The sequence below is a fragment of the Carcharhinus amblyrhynchos genome, chromosome 30, assembly GCF_965287045.1.
Source record: "Carcharhinus amblyrhynchos chromosome 30, sCarAmb.v2.hapA, whole genome shotgun sequence".
NCBI lineage: Eukaryota > Metazoa > Chordata > Chondrichthyes > Carcharhiniformes > Carcharhinidae > Carcharhinus > Carcharhinus amblyrhynchos.
In genome coordinates this window covers 10,690,744-10,705,868 of record NC_137353.1, presented here as the reverse complement: position 1 = coordinate 10,705,868, position 15,125 = coordinate 10,690,744, and the positions used below count along the sequence as shown (strand labels likewise).

At 47.0% G+C, this 15,125-nt stretch overlaps 1 protein-coding gene across 1 annotated transcript in view; it reads right to left on the bottom strand.

Annotated features, from left to right (window-relative positions):
* The window catches only part of LOC145360019 (protein polyglycylase TTLL10-like), a 49,162-nt gene that overhangs the window by 11,485 nt on the left and 22,552 nt on the right, over positions 1–15,125 (bottom strand). Inside the window, exons 5-6 of the mRNA XM_080214919.1 lie at positions 9,020–9,108; positions 6,437–6,608 (exon numbers count right to left, since the gene is read on the bottom strand). Of these exons, the coding sequence (XP_080071045.1) occupies positions 6,437–6,608; positions 9,020–9,108 (261 nt within the window). The remainder of the gene's footprint in view (positions 1–6,436; positions 6,609–9,019; positions 9,109–15,125) is intronic.

Here is a 15,125-nt window from a genome sequence, read left to right as displayed (position 1 = left end):
ACAAATTTAGCCTTCAGGTGAAGCAGGATCAGAAGGCAGGCGATGGAACAGGGCATGTAGACATCATTTAATCCCCATTGTAAACTTAAAGACTTAGAACTTGTCTTCACAATTCCACGTTGAATATGACCACTCATAAGTGTTTGTGGCAGAGAGGATAAGAACATAAGAAATAGGAGCAGGAGTAGGCCATCTAGCCCTTTGAGCCTACCCCACCTTTCAATAAGATCATGGCTGATCTGAAGTGGCTCAGTTCCACTTCCCCGCTTTCTCCCCATAACACTTAATTCCCTTGCCTACCAAAGACCTATTCTACCCGTGTCTTAAATATATTTAGCGAGGTAGCCTCCACCACTTCAACGGGCAGAGAATTCCAGAGATTTACCACCCTTTGAGTGAAGAAGTTCCTCCTCAACTCCATTCTAAACTGCCCCCCCGTTATCTTGAGGCTGTGCCCTCTAGTCCTGCTGTCCTTTCTGAGCGGGAAGAATCTCTCTACCTCTACCCTATCCATTCCCTTAATTATCTATAAGATCCCCCCTCATCCTTCTAAACTCTAATGAGTACAGACCCAGTCTATTCAGCCTCTCTTCATAGTCCAACCCGCTCATCTCTGGTATCAGCCTAATGAACCTCCTCTGCACTCCCTCCAAGGCCAAAGTATCCTTGCGCAAGTGCGGCGACCAAAACTGCACACAGTATTCCAGCTGCGGCCTCACCAGTGCCCTGTACAGTTGCAGCAAGACCTCCCTGCTTTTATATTCTATCCCCCTCGCTATAAAGGCCAGCATCCCATTCGCCTTTGTACCCTTCCCTCTGTTCCCCCCCTACCCTCCCAAACAAAAGGGAGGTGGAAAACCTCCAAGCTTTCTTTGCCCAGTTGTGTGAAAAAGGCACCTTCCCCAAACCCAACCACTCAATTTGATATTGTCTATAAGATCCCCCCTCATCCTTCTAAACTCCAACGAGTACAGTCTATTCAGCCTCTCTTCATAGTCCAACCCGCTCACCTGCAGACTGGGTTTTTGCGACTCATGCACAAGGATCCCCAGGTCCCTCTGCACTGTAGCATGCTGCAGCTTTTTGCCCTTTAAATAGTAATCCCTCCTACTATTATTCCTGCCAAAGTGGATAACCTCATATTTGCTAACTTTGTACTCCATCTGCCAGGTCTTCGCCCACTCGCTCAGCCTATCTAGATCCCTCTGCAGACTTTCCACACCCTCCGCACAATTTGCTTTTCCACTTGTCTTTGTGTCATCAGCAAATTTCGACACCCTACACTCAGCCCCCTCCTCCAGATCATCTATATAAATGGTAAATAGTTGAGGCCTCAGCACCGATCCCTGCGGCACTCCACTAGTTACCAACCGCCAATCAGAATAGCACCCATTGATACCAACGATCTGCCTCCTATTAGACAGCCAATCCTCTATCCACGCTAACACCTTACTCCCAACTCCATGCCCCCTAACCTTCTGAAGCAACCTTTTGTGCGGCAGCTTATCAAACGCCTTCTGAAAATCGAGAAACACCACATCCACCGGTTCCCCTCTGTCTACCGCACTAGTCACATCCTCATAGAATTCCAATAAATTTGTCAAACACGACTTCCCCTTAAAGAATCCGTGCTGCGTCTGCTCTATCAAACAATTCTTCTCAAGGTGCCTCGCTATTTCTTGTTTGATGACGGACCACAAGGATATTGGATTAGTCCCAAAAAATGGGCACAGATAACACGATTAATCCCCACCTACTGATTGCACTGTAAGCAACCTAGTGATCTCTGTACCCAACCCAGTGCTTGCCATCAGCCGGCTGCATCAGCAGGGGCCCAACATTGTGAGTGGCGAGCACTACTTGAAGCAAGCCTGCACCTCTTAAAATGGAGGTGAATTATGGCTGGACCAGATGCTGGGGGTTGTAGTTGCAGAGGAATGTTTTTTTAAAAGGCGGCATGGTGGCACAGTGGTTAGCACTGCTGCCTCGCAGTGCCCAGGACCCGGGTTCAATTCCAGCCTCATGTCACTATCTGTGCAGAGTCTCCACATTCTCCCCACTGTCTGCATGGGCTTTCGTCTTGTATCACCAGGAGGGAAGGAGGACCTCCTCACTTGGCACAGTCAGATGGCAGAGGAAACAGACAGTCACGGAGGTCAGTGCCAGGAGTCAGGTCCTGAGGATGCAGTGCTGATTTTTCAATGGTCTTACACAAGTGATTAAGATCAATGAATGCATCTTCAAAAGTAATAACTTACCACCTATATCAGTTACCTCAACCACCACTCAAATCACAACACCCCATTAAGGGGTGGTAATTATAAGACGGATGTGAGAGGTAGATTCTTTACTCAGAGGGTAGTAAGGGCATGGAGTGCCCTGCCTGCAGCAGTTGTGGACTCGCCAACTTTAAGGGCATTCAAATGGTCAGTGGATAGGTATATGGATAACATTGGAATAGTTTAGGTTAGAGGGTCATTAGATTGGTTCCACTTGTCCGCACAACATTGAGGGCTGAAGGGCCTGTACTGCGCTGTAATGTTCTATGTTCTATCGCTCACCTACCAACAATCTTTATCAATAAGGCTGTGCACCATCAAATGTTTGATGCACTTTGGAAAATTGTACTTCTTTCTGTATAATATGCTCTATCTGCTGCTCACAATGCAATCCCCTCTGCCTTGGGGGGACCAAACACAGGCTGGGTGATTGCTTTGTGGAATGCCCCCGCTCAGTCCGCAAGCATGACCCTGAGTTTCCAGTTGCTTGCCATTTCAATTAATTCACTGCCTTCCTCCCACGCTGACATTTCTGCCCCCAGCCTGCTGCAGTGATCCAGCGAAGGCCAACACAAGGAGGGACAGTCCCTCCTTTTCCGATTAGTCTCAACATTGAATTCGACAATTTCAGACCATAAACTCTCTCCTCCATGTTGATTCTGTATTTTCGCCACAGATCAGTCTGAATCCTGTTTTGCAATGTTTTGCTTTCAGAAAGTTCATTATTCCATCATTCACACTCACTCTGGACAAGTGTTTTATTTCTTTACTGCAGCCACTACCTTTGCCTTTTGTTTCATGACATTTTTGTCACCTAATCTCTCCCGTCACCTACTCTATCCCAGATATTCTGCTTTGTTTATCCTCTCCCCCCTTTCAATGATACATGATGTGGAGATGCTGGTGTTGGACTGGGTTAAACACAGTAAGAAGTCTCACAACACCAGGTTAAAGTCCAACAGGTTTATTTGGTATTGTGAACTTTCAGAGTGCTGCTCCTTCATCAGATGAGTTGAGACCAAAGAGGGTGGTATTTTATGGCCTCACTTGGCCCGAAACCATAAAATCCATCCCGAGGTCAACAGACCTTTCCATGGTCCGCCTCTTGCCCACTACGATTCCCGTGGCAGGCAGGGTGATAAAATTCCAGCCAGGGAGTCACAACAGTCTCACAGATCACTAGGATCGCTAGTGCTTCACCCAGAGGAGCTGAGTGGCTCCATGGAGCACAGATCAGACATCTTCTCTCAGGGGACATCGCGTCTCCTGCCAGCATGGCCATTCCACCGGTCTCCTTGCCCAGAATTCTACCTGCAGTGTTGAGATGGCACAGTCCTCGGTAACCTCCTCCATGGAGAGTCAGCAGCCACTGGAAGGGCACTGCATTGGAGCATGAAGACAAGAATACTCAATAGACAAGAACTAAGAGAATGGACAAGGGTTGACTTTTGCATGCAATAGGATACGGTTTCATTTATACATTTGATTTGGTTTTCATTGAGGCCAAGCAGGGAATAATGGTCAGGGACAGAGTAAAGGGAGGTGTGGGGTGTTGGTGAATGGAGAATTGGCATTGCAATTATTGCACTCAGCTGAGTTCTCCACAGTCAGCTCAGGTAGAGAGCAACTGTACACTTCTCTCCTCCTTTCCTCCTCCTCCTGCCCTTAAGCTGGTGTCCTGGTCTGTCCCGTGGTGATGAGCTGTATACAGCAGACCAAGGCGGCCTTCACAACACACGACAGCGCAGAGTCGCTGAACAGAGACTGACAGCCAAGTTCCGCACACATGAGGACGGTCTCAACAGGGATCTTGGGTTCATGTCGCACTATCTGTAACCCCCGTGACTTGCCTGGGTTTGCAAAACCTCACTTACTGTACTGTCTGGAGACAATACACATCTCTTTAGACTGTGATCAGTGCTCCTTCCACTCACATTATCAGCCACTTCAGGTCTTGAACAGCAGGTTAGGTGTAAGGATTCGCATTCTAATCAGTAATCTCTAAACTGTCTGTGCTTTATATGCTCTGTCTGAGGCCAGAACTCTCCATTCACCTGACGAAGGGGCTAACCCGAAAGCTTGCGAGTATATTATCAAATAAATAGGTTGGACTAAAACCTAGTGTTGTCAGACTTTTTACTGTGTTTACAGCAGACCATCCAGAATTGTAACACCCGCTCTGTTGAGGACTGTGCCAGACTGTGCTTACCCTACTCTGTGTGGCCTCTGATCATTCTCCAAGTTATGCAGAATCTCAAGAGGAAGATCTGGGAGTGACTGTTTTGAACGGCCACACTGCTTCCTTTCAACTTTTCAATGCTCTGTCCCCATCACGTTTCGAGTTGCAGCATGACTTTCATTGCGTGTGTTGTGCATAGTTCGCACACTTGAGTGATCAGCCATATCCATCAGGAGATAGCTCTCACCATTCCAAGAACCACCCTTTAGTTGGACATCAGATAAAGTTAGCATGGTGACAGCTGCAGAATGAAAGCATCATGGCCACTGTTAAGTTAGCTGGTGCTGACTTTCATCAATTGCTGCCCATAACCACACGCCAAAGCTGGGCATTGAGAGAGTTCAATCCCTCCCGGCTCCGGGATAGGGAAGAGTTGATCTGGGGCACCCACATACATGCAGTAAATGTGTCAATGCAACGTGGGGAGGTTTGCATTCCCAGTGAAAACACTTGTTCACTCCACTCGTTTGCCTCTGGCAAGAGAGAATGAAATGCAGCTAGCTCTCTCTGACTGGAGTCTCAGTGATGTCCCAGACATGACAGTGGATGGCAGACTATGAGATGTTGCAAATATCACCAGTTTCCGCCTGGTAGGAGCCTTCATGGGCACGGTCACCTTCTCTGGCAATATGTTTCCTCATCCTGCTCTGAGGTTGCAGTTATGACTGCAAAAGCTGGAGGCTTTTGGTGAGGACATCCTTACTGAAGTGTAGACATCTCTCACACGGATCTTCATAGAGATTCGACTCAGAGAATTACTCTCTGAACATGTTGGGGACCTCCTACTGGGGGCCCTTTTCCTCCTCTTCAAGCAGCTTATCCTACTCTGTGTGGCCTGTGGTTACACAGCATCTTGAGGGGAATGACTGGGAGCGAGCAGCCACACTGCTCCCTTTCAACTTCTCAAACTTGGAACAACTATACTAAGCACCAAACGCTTGTAAAATCAAAGGTACAGCCAGAAGAAGTCAACCAGCAGCTAACCACTAAGTAGTTGGCATCCCTTTACATAGCACTGAAAGCACGTTGAACTGTGCTAGCTTAAGAGAGGGCATTGGCTGGAGTATTGGTATCCAAAACGGCACTCTTGTTGTCAAATCACAATCCTGTTCCGCAGTTTTTTCAGTGGTGGTTCATTGTGCGTGTGCTAGCACCAGCACCAATATGGCGTCGGATATATTTCATATCAAGAGTATGGAAAGTACCATGGATGCCATTTTGGAGTTAAGGACATTATTAAACCCACAAACCAGAATTATCACCCAATGTTTTCACAAGGAAGGAGGTTGGGCATGTTTACAAAGGGCATCTGCATCATAAATCTGAATCTGGAACTTTGCAATGAAATGTTGACATGCAGCACAGGCAGATATGGGAATTATAGAGTCGTGGCACGGGATTTTATGGCCTCGCTCAACCCAAGACAGGAAAATCCCGCCCGAGGTCAGTGGACATTTCCACTGCCCCTTGCCCACTCTGGGCAGGGCGGTAGAATTCCGGCAATGGAATCACAGAGAGATACAACACGGAAACAGGCCCTTCAGCCCAACTCATCCATGCTGGCCAGGTTTCTGAAACTGAACTAGTCCCATTTGCCTGCATTTGGCCCACATCCCTCTAAACCTTTCCCGTCCATGTACCTGTCCAAATATATTTTAAATGTTGTAATTGTACCCGTCTCTACCACCTCATTCCATACACGCACCACCCTCTGTGTGAAAAAGTTGGCCCTCGGGTCCCTTTTAAATCTTTCCCCTCTCATCTTAAACCTTCTAGTTTTGGACTCTCCCTATCCTGAGGAAAAGACCTTGGCTATTCACCTTATCTATGCCCCTCATGATTTTGAGTTGTAACACATTACAGGTGGAGCCATTTGTGACCCCATTTTAGAAAAAAACCTTTGATTGTGCTCGTTCACCTTTGTACCACTCTGTGAATGATGGAATTGTATAGAGATGGTTTGATCACCGGGTTGTGTTCCACACTTTGCACCTTGGCACGGAACAATGCTAGGTCTTCCTGAGACTTCAAGAGGAAGATCCCTCGGCCCTCTTGTAAATTGGCAGGTTTACAAATCCAGATTTGCCCATCTGCATCAGAGGATGGAAAACAGAAAAGAGATATGTAAAGCAGCAAACACTGTTTCCCCGTGATCATTCTGGGTAACGGATAACTGCCAGCTTGGGTCAACACTTCCTACAGAAAGGTAGATACGAAGTCTCACAACACCAGGTCGAAATCCAACAGGTTTATCTGGAATTACGAGCTTTCGGAGCGTTGCTCCTATATCAAGCGAATGGAGTCCAGGAGCAGCGCTCCGAAAGCTCATGATTCCAAATAAACCTGCGAGACTTTAACAATGTGTTGTGAGACTTCTTACTGTGTCCGATGCCGCCATCTCCACATTACAGAAAGTTATGAAGAGGCAGAGAGGAGGTGGGGAGTGGTGAGGAGACAGGGGGCTGGGGACGGCAATGGGGAAGGGAGGTAGGCAGGGAGGGGAAGAGAGTAGGCGGGTTGGACAGGGGAGAGCAGTGGCAATGCAGTAAGGTCAGACATTTTAGCCTCCAATTTAATTCATTCAAGTTTGATAATGATGCACGGGAGGTGGATTTCGGAAAATGATTGGAGGGAACGGGAAACAAGAGTCATTTTCCTGCACCTACATCATTAAAGACATAATCATCAAAATAATTTATCCCCCGGGGAGACAGAGGATAGATGAAGGACTCTCAACAAAAAGGACAATTTTTGCTTAATTCTCAGCACTTTCCTCTCCTAATTGGAAGAAAGGCAAGCAACGCCTGAATTCAAATTTAAGGATTCTTTTTCCAAAATTGTCTCGAGCCATGGAGACCAGACCTGGTGAGCGGTCTGTGCTGAGCTCTCTGGCAGCACGAGGCAGGCCTCAGTGCTTCTGGCTTTAGCAAGAAGCTTGTGCCTGGGTGTGGATTGGGGAAACGGGATTGGGACTACTCACAGTGCCATCGTTCAGGTGAGACGAGGTGGACATATAAGAAATCATGACACTACTTTGAAGGAGAGCAGGGAGTTCTCCCCAATGCAGGCAAATGTGGGAGTTATAGAGTCACGGGGCGGGATTTTATGGCCTCGCTTGACTTAAGACAGGGAAGTCCCACCCGAGGCCAATGGACATTTCCATTGCCTGCCCCTCGCCCATTCCGATTACATAGCGGGTGGGACGGTAGAATTACAGCAATGGAGTCATTGAGATATATAGCACAGAAATAGGCTCTTCGGCCCATCTCATCCATGCTGGCCAGGTTTCCTAAACTGAATGAGTCCCATTTGCCTGCGTTTGACCCACATCCTTCTAAACCATTCCCATCTGTGTACCAATCCAAATGTCTTTTAAAAGTTGTCTTGGGTCAATATTTAGCCCTGAACAACATCACAATAACAGATTATCTGCACATAATCACATTGCTGTTTGTGGGAGCTTGCTGTGCACAAATTGGCTCCTGCATTTCCTACAGTACAACAGTGGTACAGTTCTAAAGCTTTTCATTGGCGGTAAGGCACTTTGGGACATCCTATGGTTGTGCAAGGTGCTACAGAAATCCAACTCTGTCTTATAGTTGCTACTTCAGATTGCTGTACAGCGACCCAGTGTGAAAAGTGTGTACAATCTGATGTTAGACTATGAACGTGAATATCACAGACTAATAGAATACCAAGTGTTTGATAAACTGTTCCATCCTGAGGGGGAAAGGGGGGAAAGTTTAAAAGAGATGTAAGGGGCAAGTTTTTCCACACAGTGGGTGGTGAATGCCGGAAGAATGGTGGAAACAGATTCTATAACAATGTTCAAGAGGCATCTGGATGGATATATGAATAATCAGGAAATAGAGGGATACGGACCATGTAGAGGCTAGAAAATATTAGATTAGAGAGGTATTTGTGTCGGCACAGACTTGGTGGGCCGAAGGGCCTGTTCTAGTGCTGTACTGTTCTTTGATCTTCATACATATATATTACAAATATATACATGTGTTATAGTGATAGTTTGAGGATAAGAGGTAAACCTTTTAGAATGGAGGTGAGGAGAAATTCCTTCACCCAGAGGGTGGTGAATGTGTGGAATTCACTGCCACCCAATGTAGTTGAAGCCAAAATGTTACGTGATTTCATAAAGAAATTAGATATAGCTCTTGGGGCTCAAGGGATATGGAGGGAAGGCAGGATCAGGATATTGAATTTGATGATCAGCCATGATCAAGATGAATGGCAGAGCAGGCTTGAAGGGCCGAATGGCCTACTCCTGCTTCTAGTTTCTATGTTTTGACATACGTTGATCACAGTTGGAAGGGAGAGCAATAGAATACTATACAATACTATACATTATATCAATTCATACCTTGTGATAGAGGTAAGACAAATAGTTGGATTATACCATGTAGGGTGTGGTGAAACATTAGCTCCTGCCTGCAACTCCAAACATGGGGAAGAGGAGTAAAATTGGGAGGAAGAAAGACTTTACCTCTGAAGGTATCAAAAAAGGCTTGGCGATCTGTTGGCAAATCAATGCGATACGACTCAGGGAAAAATTCATCCAATTTTATGGACTTACTACATTAACATGAGAAAAAGAGAAAGTCACAGAGTGCAGACATGCAACCAGTAAAAATACATTCAAACTCACAGGGCTGTTGTATTGAGATAACTTAATGAAAAAAGAGCTAATCCCTGATCACAAAGCATTAGCTACAAATTAGGCTTGATATCACAAACACAAAATGTCTTCTACTGCACCGGGATTTTTGAATGCAGATTTACTGAGGGTTCAGATTTGGCACATAGAGCAGCCAATTGCACCAATAAGACACACCCAAGATGGTGACTTGACCCTGGGGCAATGTTTTGCCAGCTCTTGATAAATATTAGAATGAGATGATGTCAAGAACACCAACAGGTGCTTCTGGTTCACCCACAGGACGTGAGTGTGACTCCTCGGCCAGCATTTATAGCCCATCCCCTGAGAAGGTGGTGGTGAGCTGCCTCCTTGAAGCACTGCAGTCCGTATGGTGCAGGTACACACACTGTTGCAGCATATTGACCAAGCAACAATGAAGAAATGGTGATATATTTCCGAGTCAGGATGTGTGGGGTTTAGAGGATAACTTGCAAGTGGTGGTGTTCTGATACACTTCACTCTCAGCTCACCTCTGGAGTTTAGCTCTTTTGTCCATGTTTTGGCCAAGGCTGAAATGAAGTCAGGAGTAGACCCTGGCAGAACCCGAACTAAGCGTCAGTGAGCAGGTTATTTCTCAGTCAGCAATGTTTAATAGCGCAGTCAGCAGCCTCTTTCATCAGTTTACTGATGATGTAGAGTAGACTAATGGGGTAGTGGTTGGCAGATTGGATTTGTCCTACTCTTTGTGGACAGGACATATCTGGGCAATCTTCCACATAAGAACATAAGAAATAGGAGCAGGAGTAGGCCATCTAGCCCTTCAAGCCTGCCCCGCCATTCAATAAGATCATGGCTGATCTGTCGTGGCTCAGTTCCACTTTCCCACCCTCTCCCCATAACCCTTAATCCCCTCTCTTATCAAAAACCCATCAACCCGCGTCTTAAAAATATTTAGCGAGGCAGCCTCCACCACTTCAACGGGCAGAGAATTCCAGAGATTCACCACCCTTTGAGTGAAGAAGTTCCTCCTCAACTCCGTTCTAAACCGCCCCCCCTTTATCTTGAGGCTGTGCCCCCTAGTCCTACTGTCTTTTTTGAGTGGAAAGAGTCTCTCCACCTCTATCCTATCCATCCCATTCATCATCTTATACGTCTCAATGAGATCTCCCCTCATTCTTCTAAACTCTAACGAGTACAAGTCTAGTTTATTCAGCCTCTCCTCATAGCTCAACCCCCTCAACTCCGGTATCAGCCTAGTAAACCTCCTCTGCACTCCCTCCAAGGCCAAAATATCTTTGCGTAGGTGCGGCGCCCAAAACTGCACACAGTACTCCAGCTGCGGCCTCACCAATGCCCTATACAGCCGCAGCAAGACCTCCCTACTTTTATATTCAATCCCCCTCGCTATGAAGGCCAGCATCCCATTTGCCTTCCTGACCACCTGCTGCACCTGCAAGCTGGGTTTTTGCGACTCATGCACAAGGACCTCTAGGTCCCTCTGCACCGTCGCCTGCTGCAGTTTTTCGCCACGTAAGTAATAATCCTTCCTACCATTATTCCTACCAAAGTGGACCACCTTGCACTTGCCAACATTAAATTCCATTTGCCATTTCCTGGCCCATTCGCCCCGCCTATCTAGATCCTTCAGCAGACTCTCACCACCCTCCGCACAATTTGCCGTTCCCCCAATCTTGGTGTCATCAGCAAATTTCGACACCCTACACTCGGTTCCCTCCTCCAGATCATCTATATAAATGGTAAAAAGCTGAGGCCCCAGCACCGACCCCTGGGGCACTCCACTAGTCACCATCCGCCAATCCGAATAGCACCCGTTGACCCCCACTCTCTGCCTCCTATTTGACAACCAATCCTCTATCCACGCTAACACCCTACCCCCAACTCCATGTCCCTCGACCTTCTGCAATAACCTCTTGTGAGGTCCTTTGTCAAACGCCTTCTGAAAATCTAGAAAGACCACATCCACTGGCTCTCCTCTATCCACTGCCCTAGACACATCCTCATAGAACTCCAGTAAATTTGTCAGACACGACTTCCCTTTAATGAAACCGTGCTGCGTCTGCTCTATCAAGCAATTCCCTTCAAGATGCCTCGCAATTTCCTCCTTAACGACAGATTCTAACATTTTACCTACCACAGACGTTAAACTAACCGGTCTATAATTCCCCGCCTTTTGCCTGGCACCCTTCTTAAACAACGGCGTAACATTAGCCGTTTTCCAATCATCCGGCACTTCCCCGGAATCCAGCGACATCTGGAAAATAACCACCAAGGCATCCACTATCACCTCCGCCATTTCTTTCAGAACCCTCGGATGCATTCCATCCGGTCCTGGGGACTTGTCCACAATCAGCCCCTCCAGTCTGTCGAGCACCGCCTCTCTAGTAACAGTAAAGTCATTAAGACCCTCCAGTCCTACCACCTTTCCATCGCTAACACCCGGCAAATTATTCACGTCCTCCTCCGTGAAGACAGAAACAAAAAAGTTATTCAGCCATATCCCCATCCCCTACCACTAGGTCCCCTTTCTCATCCTTTAAAGGACCAACATTCACCCTAGCCAGCCTCTTCCTTTTTATATATTTATAAAAACTCTTGCTATCCTTTTTTATATTAAGCGCTAGCCCAGCTTCATTGTTTCTCCTACCCTTCTTTATCAACTTCTTTGTCAATCTTTGTTGACATTTAAACCTCTCCCAATCCTCTTCTCGCCCACTACTCTTAGCTACTCTAAATTCCTCCGCTTTTAATTTAACACTTTCCTTCACCTCCTTCGTTATCCACGGCTTATTACCTCTCCTCCTACAGTCCTTTTTGACCATCGGAATAAATTTCCACTGAGCACCAAGAAAGATCTCCTTAAAGATCCTCCACTGCTCCTCAGCAGACCCTCCCTCCAACGCGCTCCCCCAGTCCACATTCGCCAATTCTTCTCTCATCCTACCATACTCCCCTCTATTCAAACAAAGTACGTGTGTCCGGGAACCCACTTTCTCCTCCTCCATCTGCACCAGAAACTCCACCATACAACGATCACTCTCCCCAAGAGGATCCTTCACCGCAAGGTCCCTAATTCTACCTGCCTCATTACATAACACCAGATCCAAGATAGCTCGCTCCCTCGTCGGCTCCAACACACACTGTTCCAGGAAACTATCCCGGCAGCATTCCAAGAACTCCTCCTCGAGCCCACCGCGTCCAACATGGGTCGACCAATCAATATGCAGATTGAAATCCCCCATAACTACGGCCGTCCCATTCCTGCACGCCGCACTTATTTGCGCGTTAACAGCCCGCCCCACCTCCAGATCATTATTCGGGGGCCTATAGACGACACCCACCAGAGTCTTCCTCCCTTTGCTGTTCCTAATCTCCACCCACAACGATTCCACGTTCTGCTCCTTGGCTCCAATATCATCCCTTGCTACCACCGTGATGCTAACCTTAATCAGCAGAGCTACGCCCCCCCCTTTTCCCTCCTGCCTATCCTTCCTAAACACTTGATAGCCCTGTACATTCAGCTCCCAGTCCCTGTCACCCTGCAGCCACGTCTCCGTAATGGCCACCAGATCGTATCCATTTGTGTCGATCTGCGCCACCAGCTCATCCACTTTATTCCGAATGCTTCATGCATTCAGATAAAGTGCTTTCATCCCAGCCTTCACCTGGACCCTATTTGCCGTAACGCCACCAACTATACTCATGCCCCCTACTCCCTCTATTATTGGGACATCCTCGGCCTCTTCCCTTACCTGTACAGCTTGGGTAGGGACAAAGCTAGTTAAAGTTAAAAAAGCTAAAGTTTATTTATTGGTCACAAGTAAGGCTTACATTAACATTGCAATGAAGTTACTGTGAAATTCCCCTAGTCGCCACATTCCAGCACCTGTTTGGATCAATGCACCTAACCAGCATGTCTTTCAGACTGTGGGAGGAAACCAGAGCACCTGGAGGAAACCCACACAGACACAGGGAGAACGTGCAAACTCCACATAGACGGTGACCGACTCCAGATTTGAACCTTGGTCCCTGGTGGTGTGAGGCAGCAGCGCTAACCACTGGGCCACCATGCAGACTCTTCTCCTCCAATTAATTTTCCACTACCATTCATGACCGGATGTGGCAAGACAGCAGAGCTTTGATCTAATCCATTGGTTGTGGGATTGATTAGTTCTGAGTGTCACTTGCTGCTTACCTTGTTTGGCACACCAGCAGTCCTGTGTTGTAGCTTCACCAGGTTGACACCTCATTATTAGCCATGCCTGGTGCTACTCCAGGTATGACCTCCTGTACTCTTCATTGAAGCAGGGTTGATCCCCTGACTTGGTGGTAATGATAAATTGGGGGATATGCTGGGCCAGATCGTGACTGAACACAATGCTGCTGCTGCTGATGGCCCACACTGCCTCGTGAATTAAATCTCTGTGAAATCTATCCTATTTAGCACAGTGGTAGTGCCACACAAGACAATGGAGGGTATTCACAATGTGAATACAGGACTTCATCTCCGCAAGGACTGTGCAGTGTTCACTCCAACCAATATTGTCAAGGACAGCTGCACTTGGTGCGGAGGAGATCAAAAAGGTTTCTCCTTCTTTTTGGTCCCCTCACCACCTGTGACAGACTCTGCCCAGCATCTATGCCAGTTTTAGCCAACTCAGACAGTAGTGATGCCATTGAGCAGATGGACATGGGAGTTTGCCAATACAGATTTCATTCTGTGCCCCTGCCACCTGCAATGATCCTTCCAATTGTTGTTCAACATGGAAAAACACTAATTCATCAGCAGAGGTGGGGGGTTAGTGAGGCACACGGCAATCAGAAGGGGATTTCCTTGCCCATGTTTGACTTGGTGCCATGAGACATCATGTGGTCCAGAGACAATACTGAGGAGACCCAGGGCAACTCCCTCTGACTGCATACAACTATGTTTCCACCTCTGCTGGGTCTGTCCTGCTGGTGGGACAGGACATACCCAGCGATATTAAAGTTAAAGGTTAAAACTTATTTATCAGTCACAAGTAAGGCTTATATTAACACTGCAATGAAGTTACTGTGAAATTCCACTTTGGCGCCTGTTCGGGTCAATGCACCCAACCAGCACGTCTTTCAGACTGTGGGAGGAAACCCACGCAGATAAGGAGAATATGCAAACTCCACACAGACAGTGACCTAAGCCGGGAATCGAACCCAGGTCCCTGGTGCTGTGATGTTGTCAGTAGTCATGTACCATCAGGGTCAGGGACTTGGGATAAAAGCAAATTATTGCAGATGCTGGACTCTGAAACCAAAGAGAAAATGCTGGAAAATCTCAGCAGCTCTGGCAGCATCTGTAAAGAGAGAAAAGAAAAGGCATAAGCCTTCTAGCTTTGACAAAGGATCATCTTTACTCGAAACATCAGCTCTTTTCTCTCCTTACAGATGCTGCCAGACCTGCTGAGATTTTCCAGCATTTTCCCTCTTCAGGTTGGGGACACTTGTTGAGTATGATTCTATCAGACTGCTGCTTGTGGGAAAACTCTCCCAATTTTGGCACAAATCCCCAAGTGCAAGTAGGATTTTGCAGGTTCAGTAGGGCTGGGTTTGCCATTGACATGTTTGGTGCCTAGGTTGTTGTAATTGCTTTTTATATAGACGTTGTAATGGTTTGATGCAACTGAGCAGCTTGCTGAGCCACCTCAGAGGTCAGTCAAGAATCAACCACATTGCTGTAAGTCTGGAGTCACAAGTAGGTCAGTGTGGATAAGAATGGCAGATTTTCTCCCCTAAAGAGCAGCAGCAAAACAGATTGTTTGAAATGACAATTGACAATGATTTCATGATCACTGTTATCAAAAGATGCTTTTAGTTGCAGATTTAATATTAGTTCTTTAAAGTTCCACCAGCTGCCATGGTGGGATTTGATCCCGGTCCCTACAGCCTTAGCCTCAGCTGC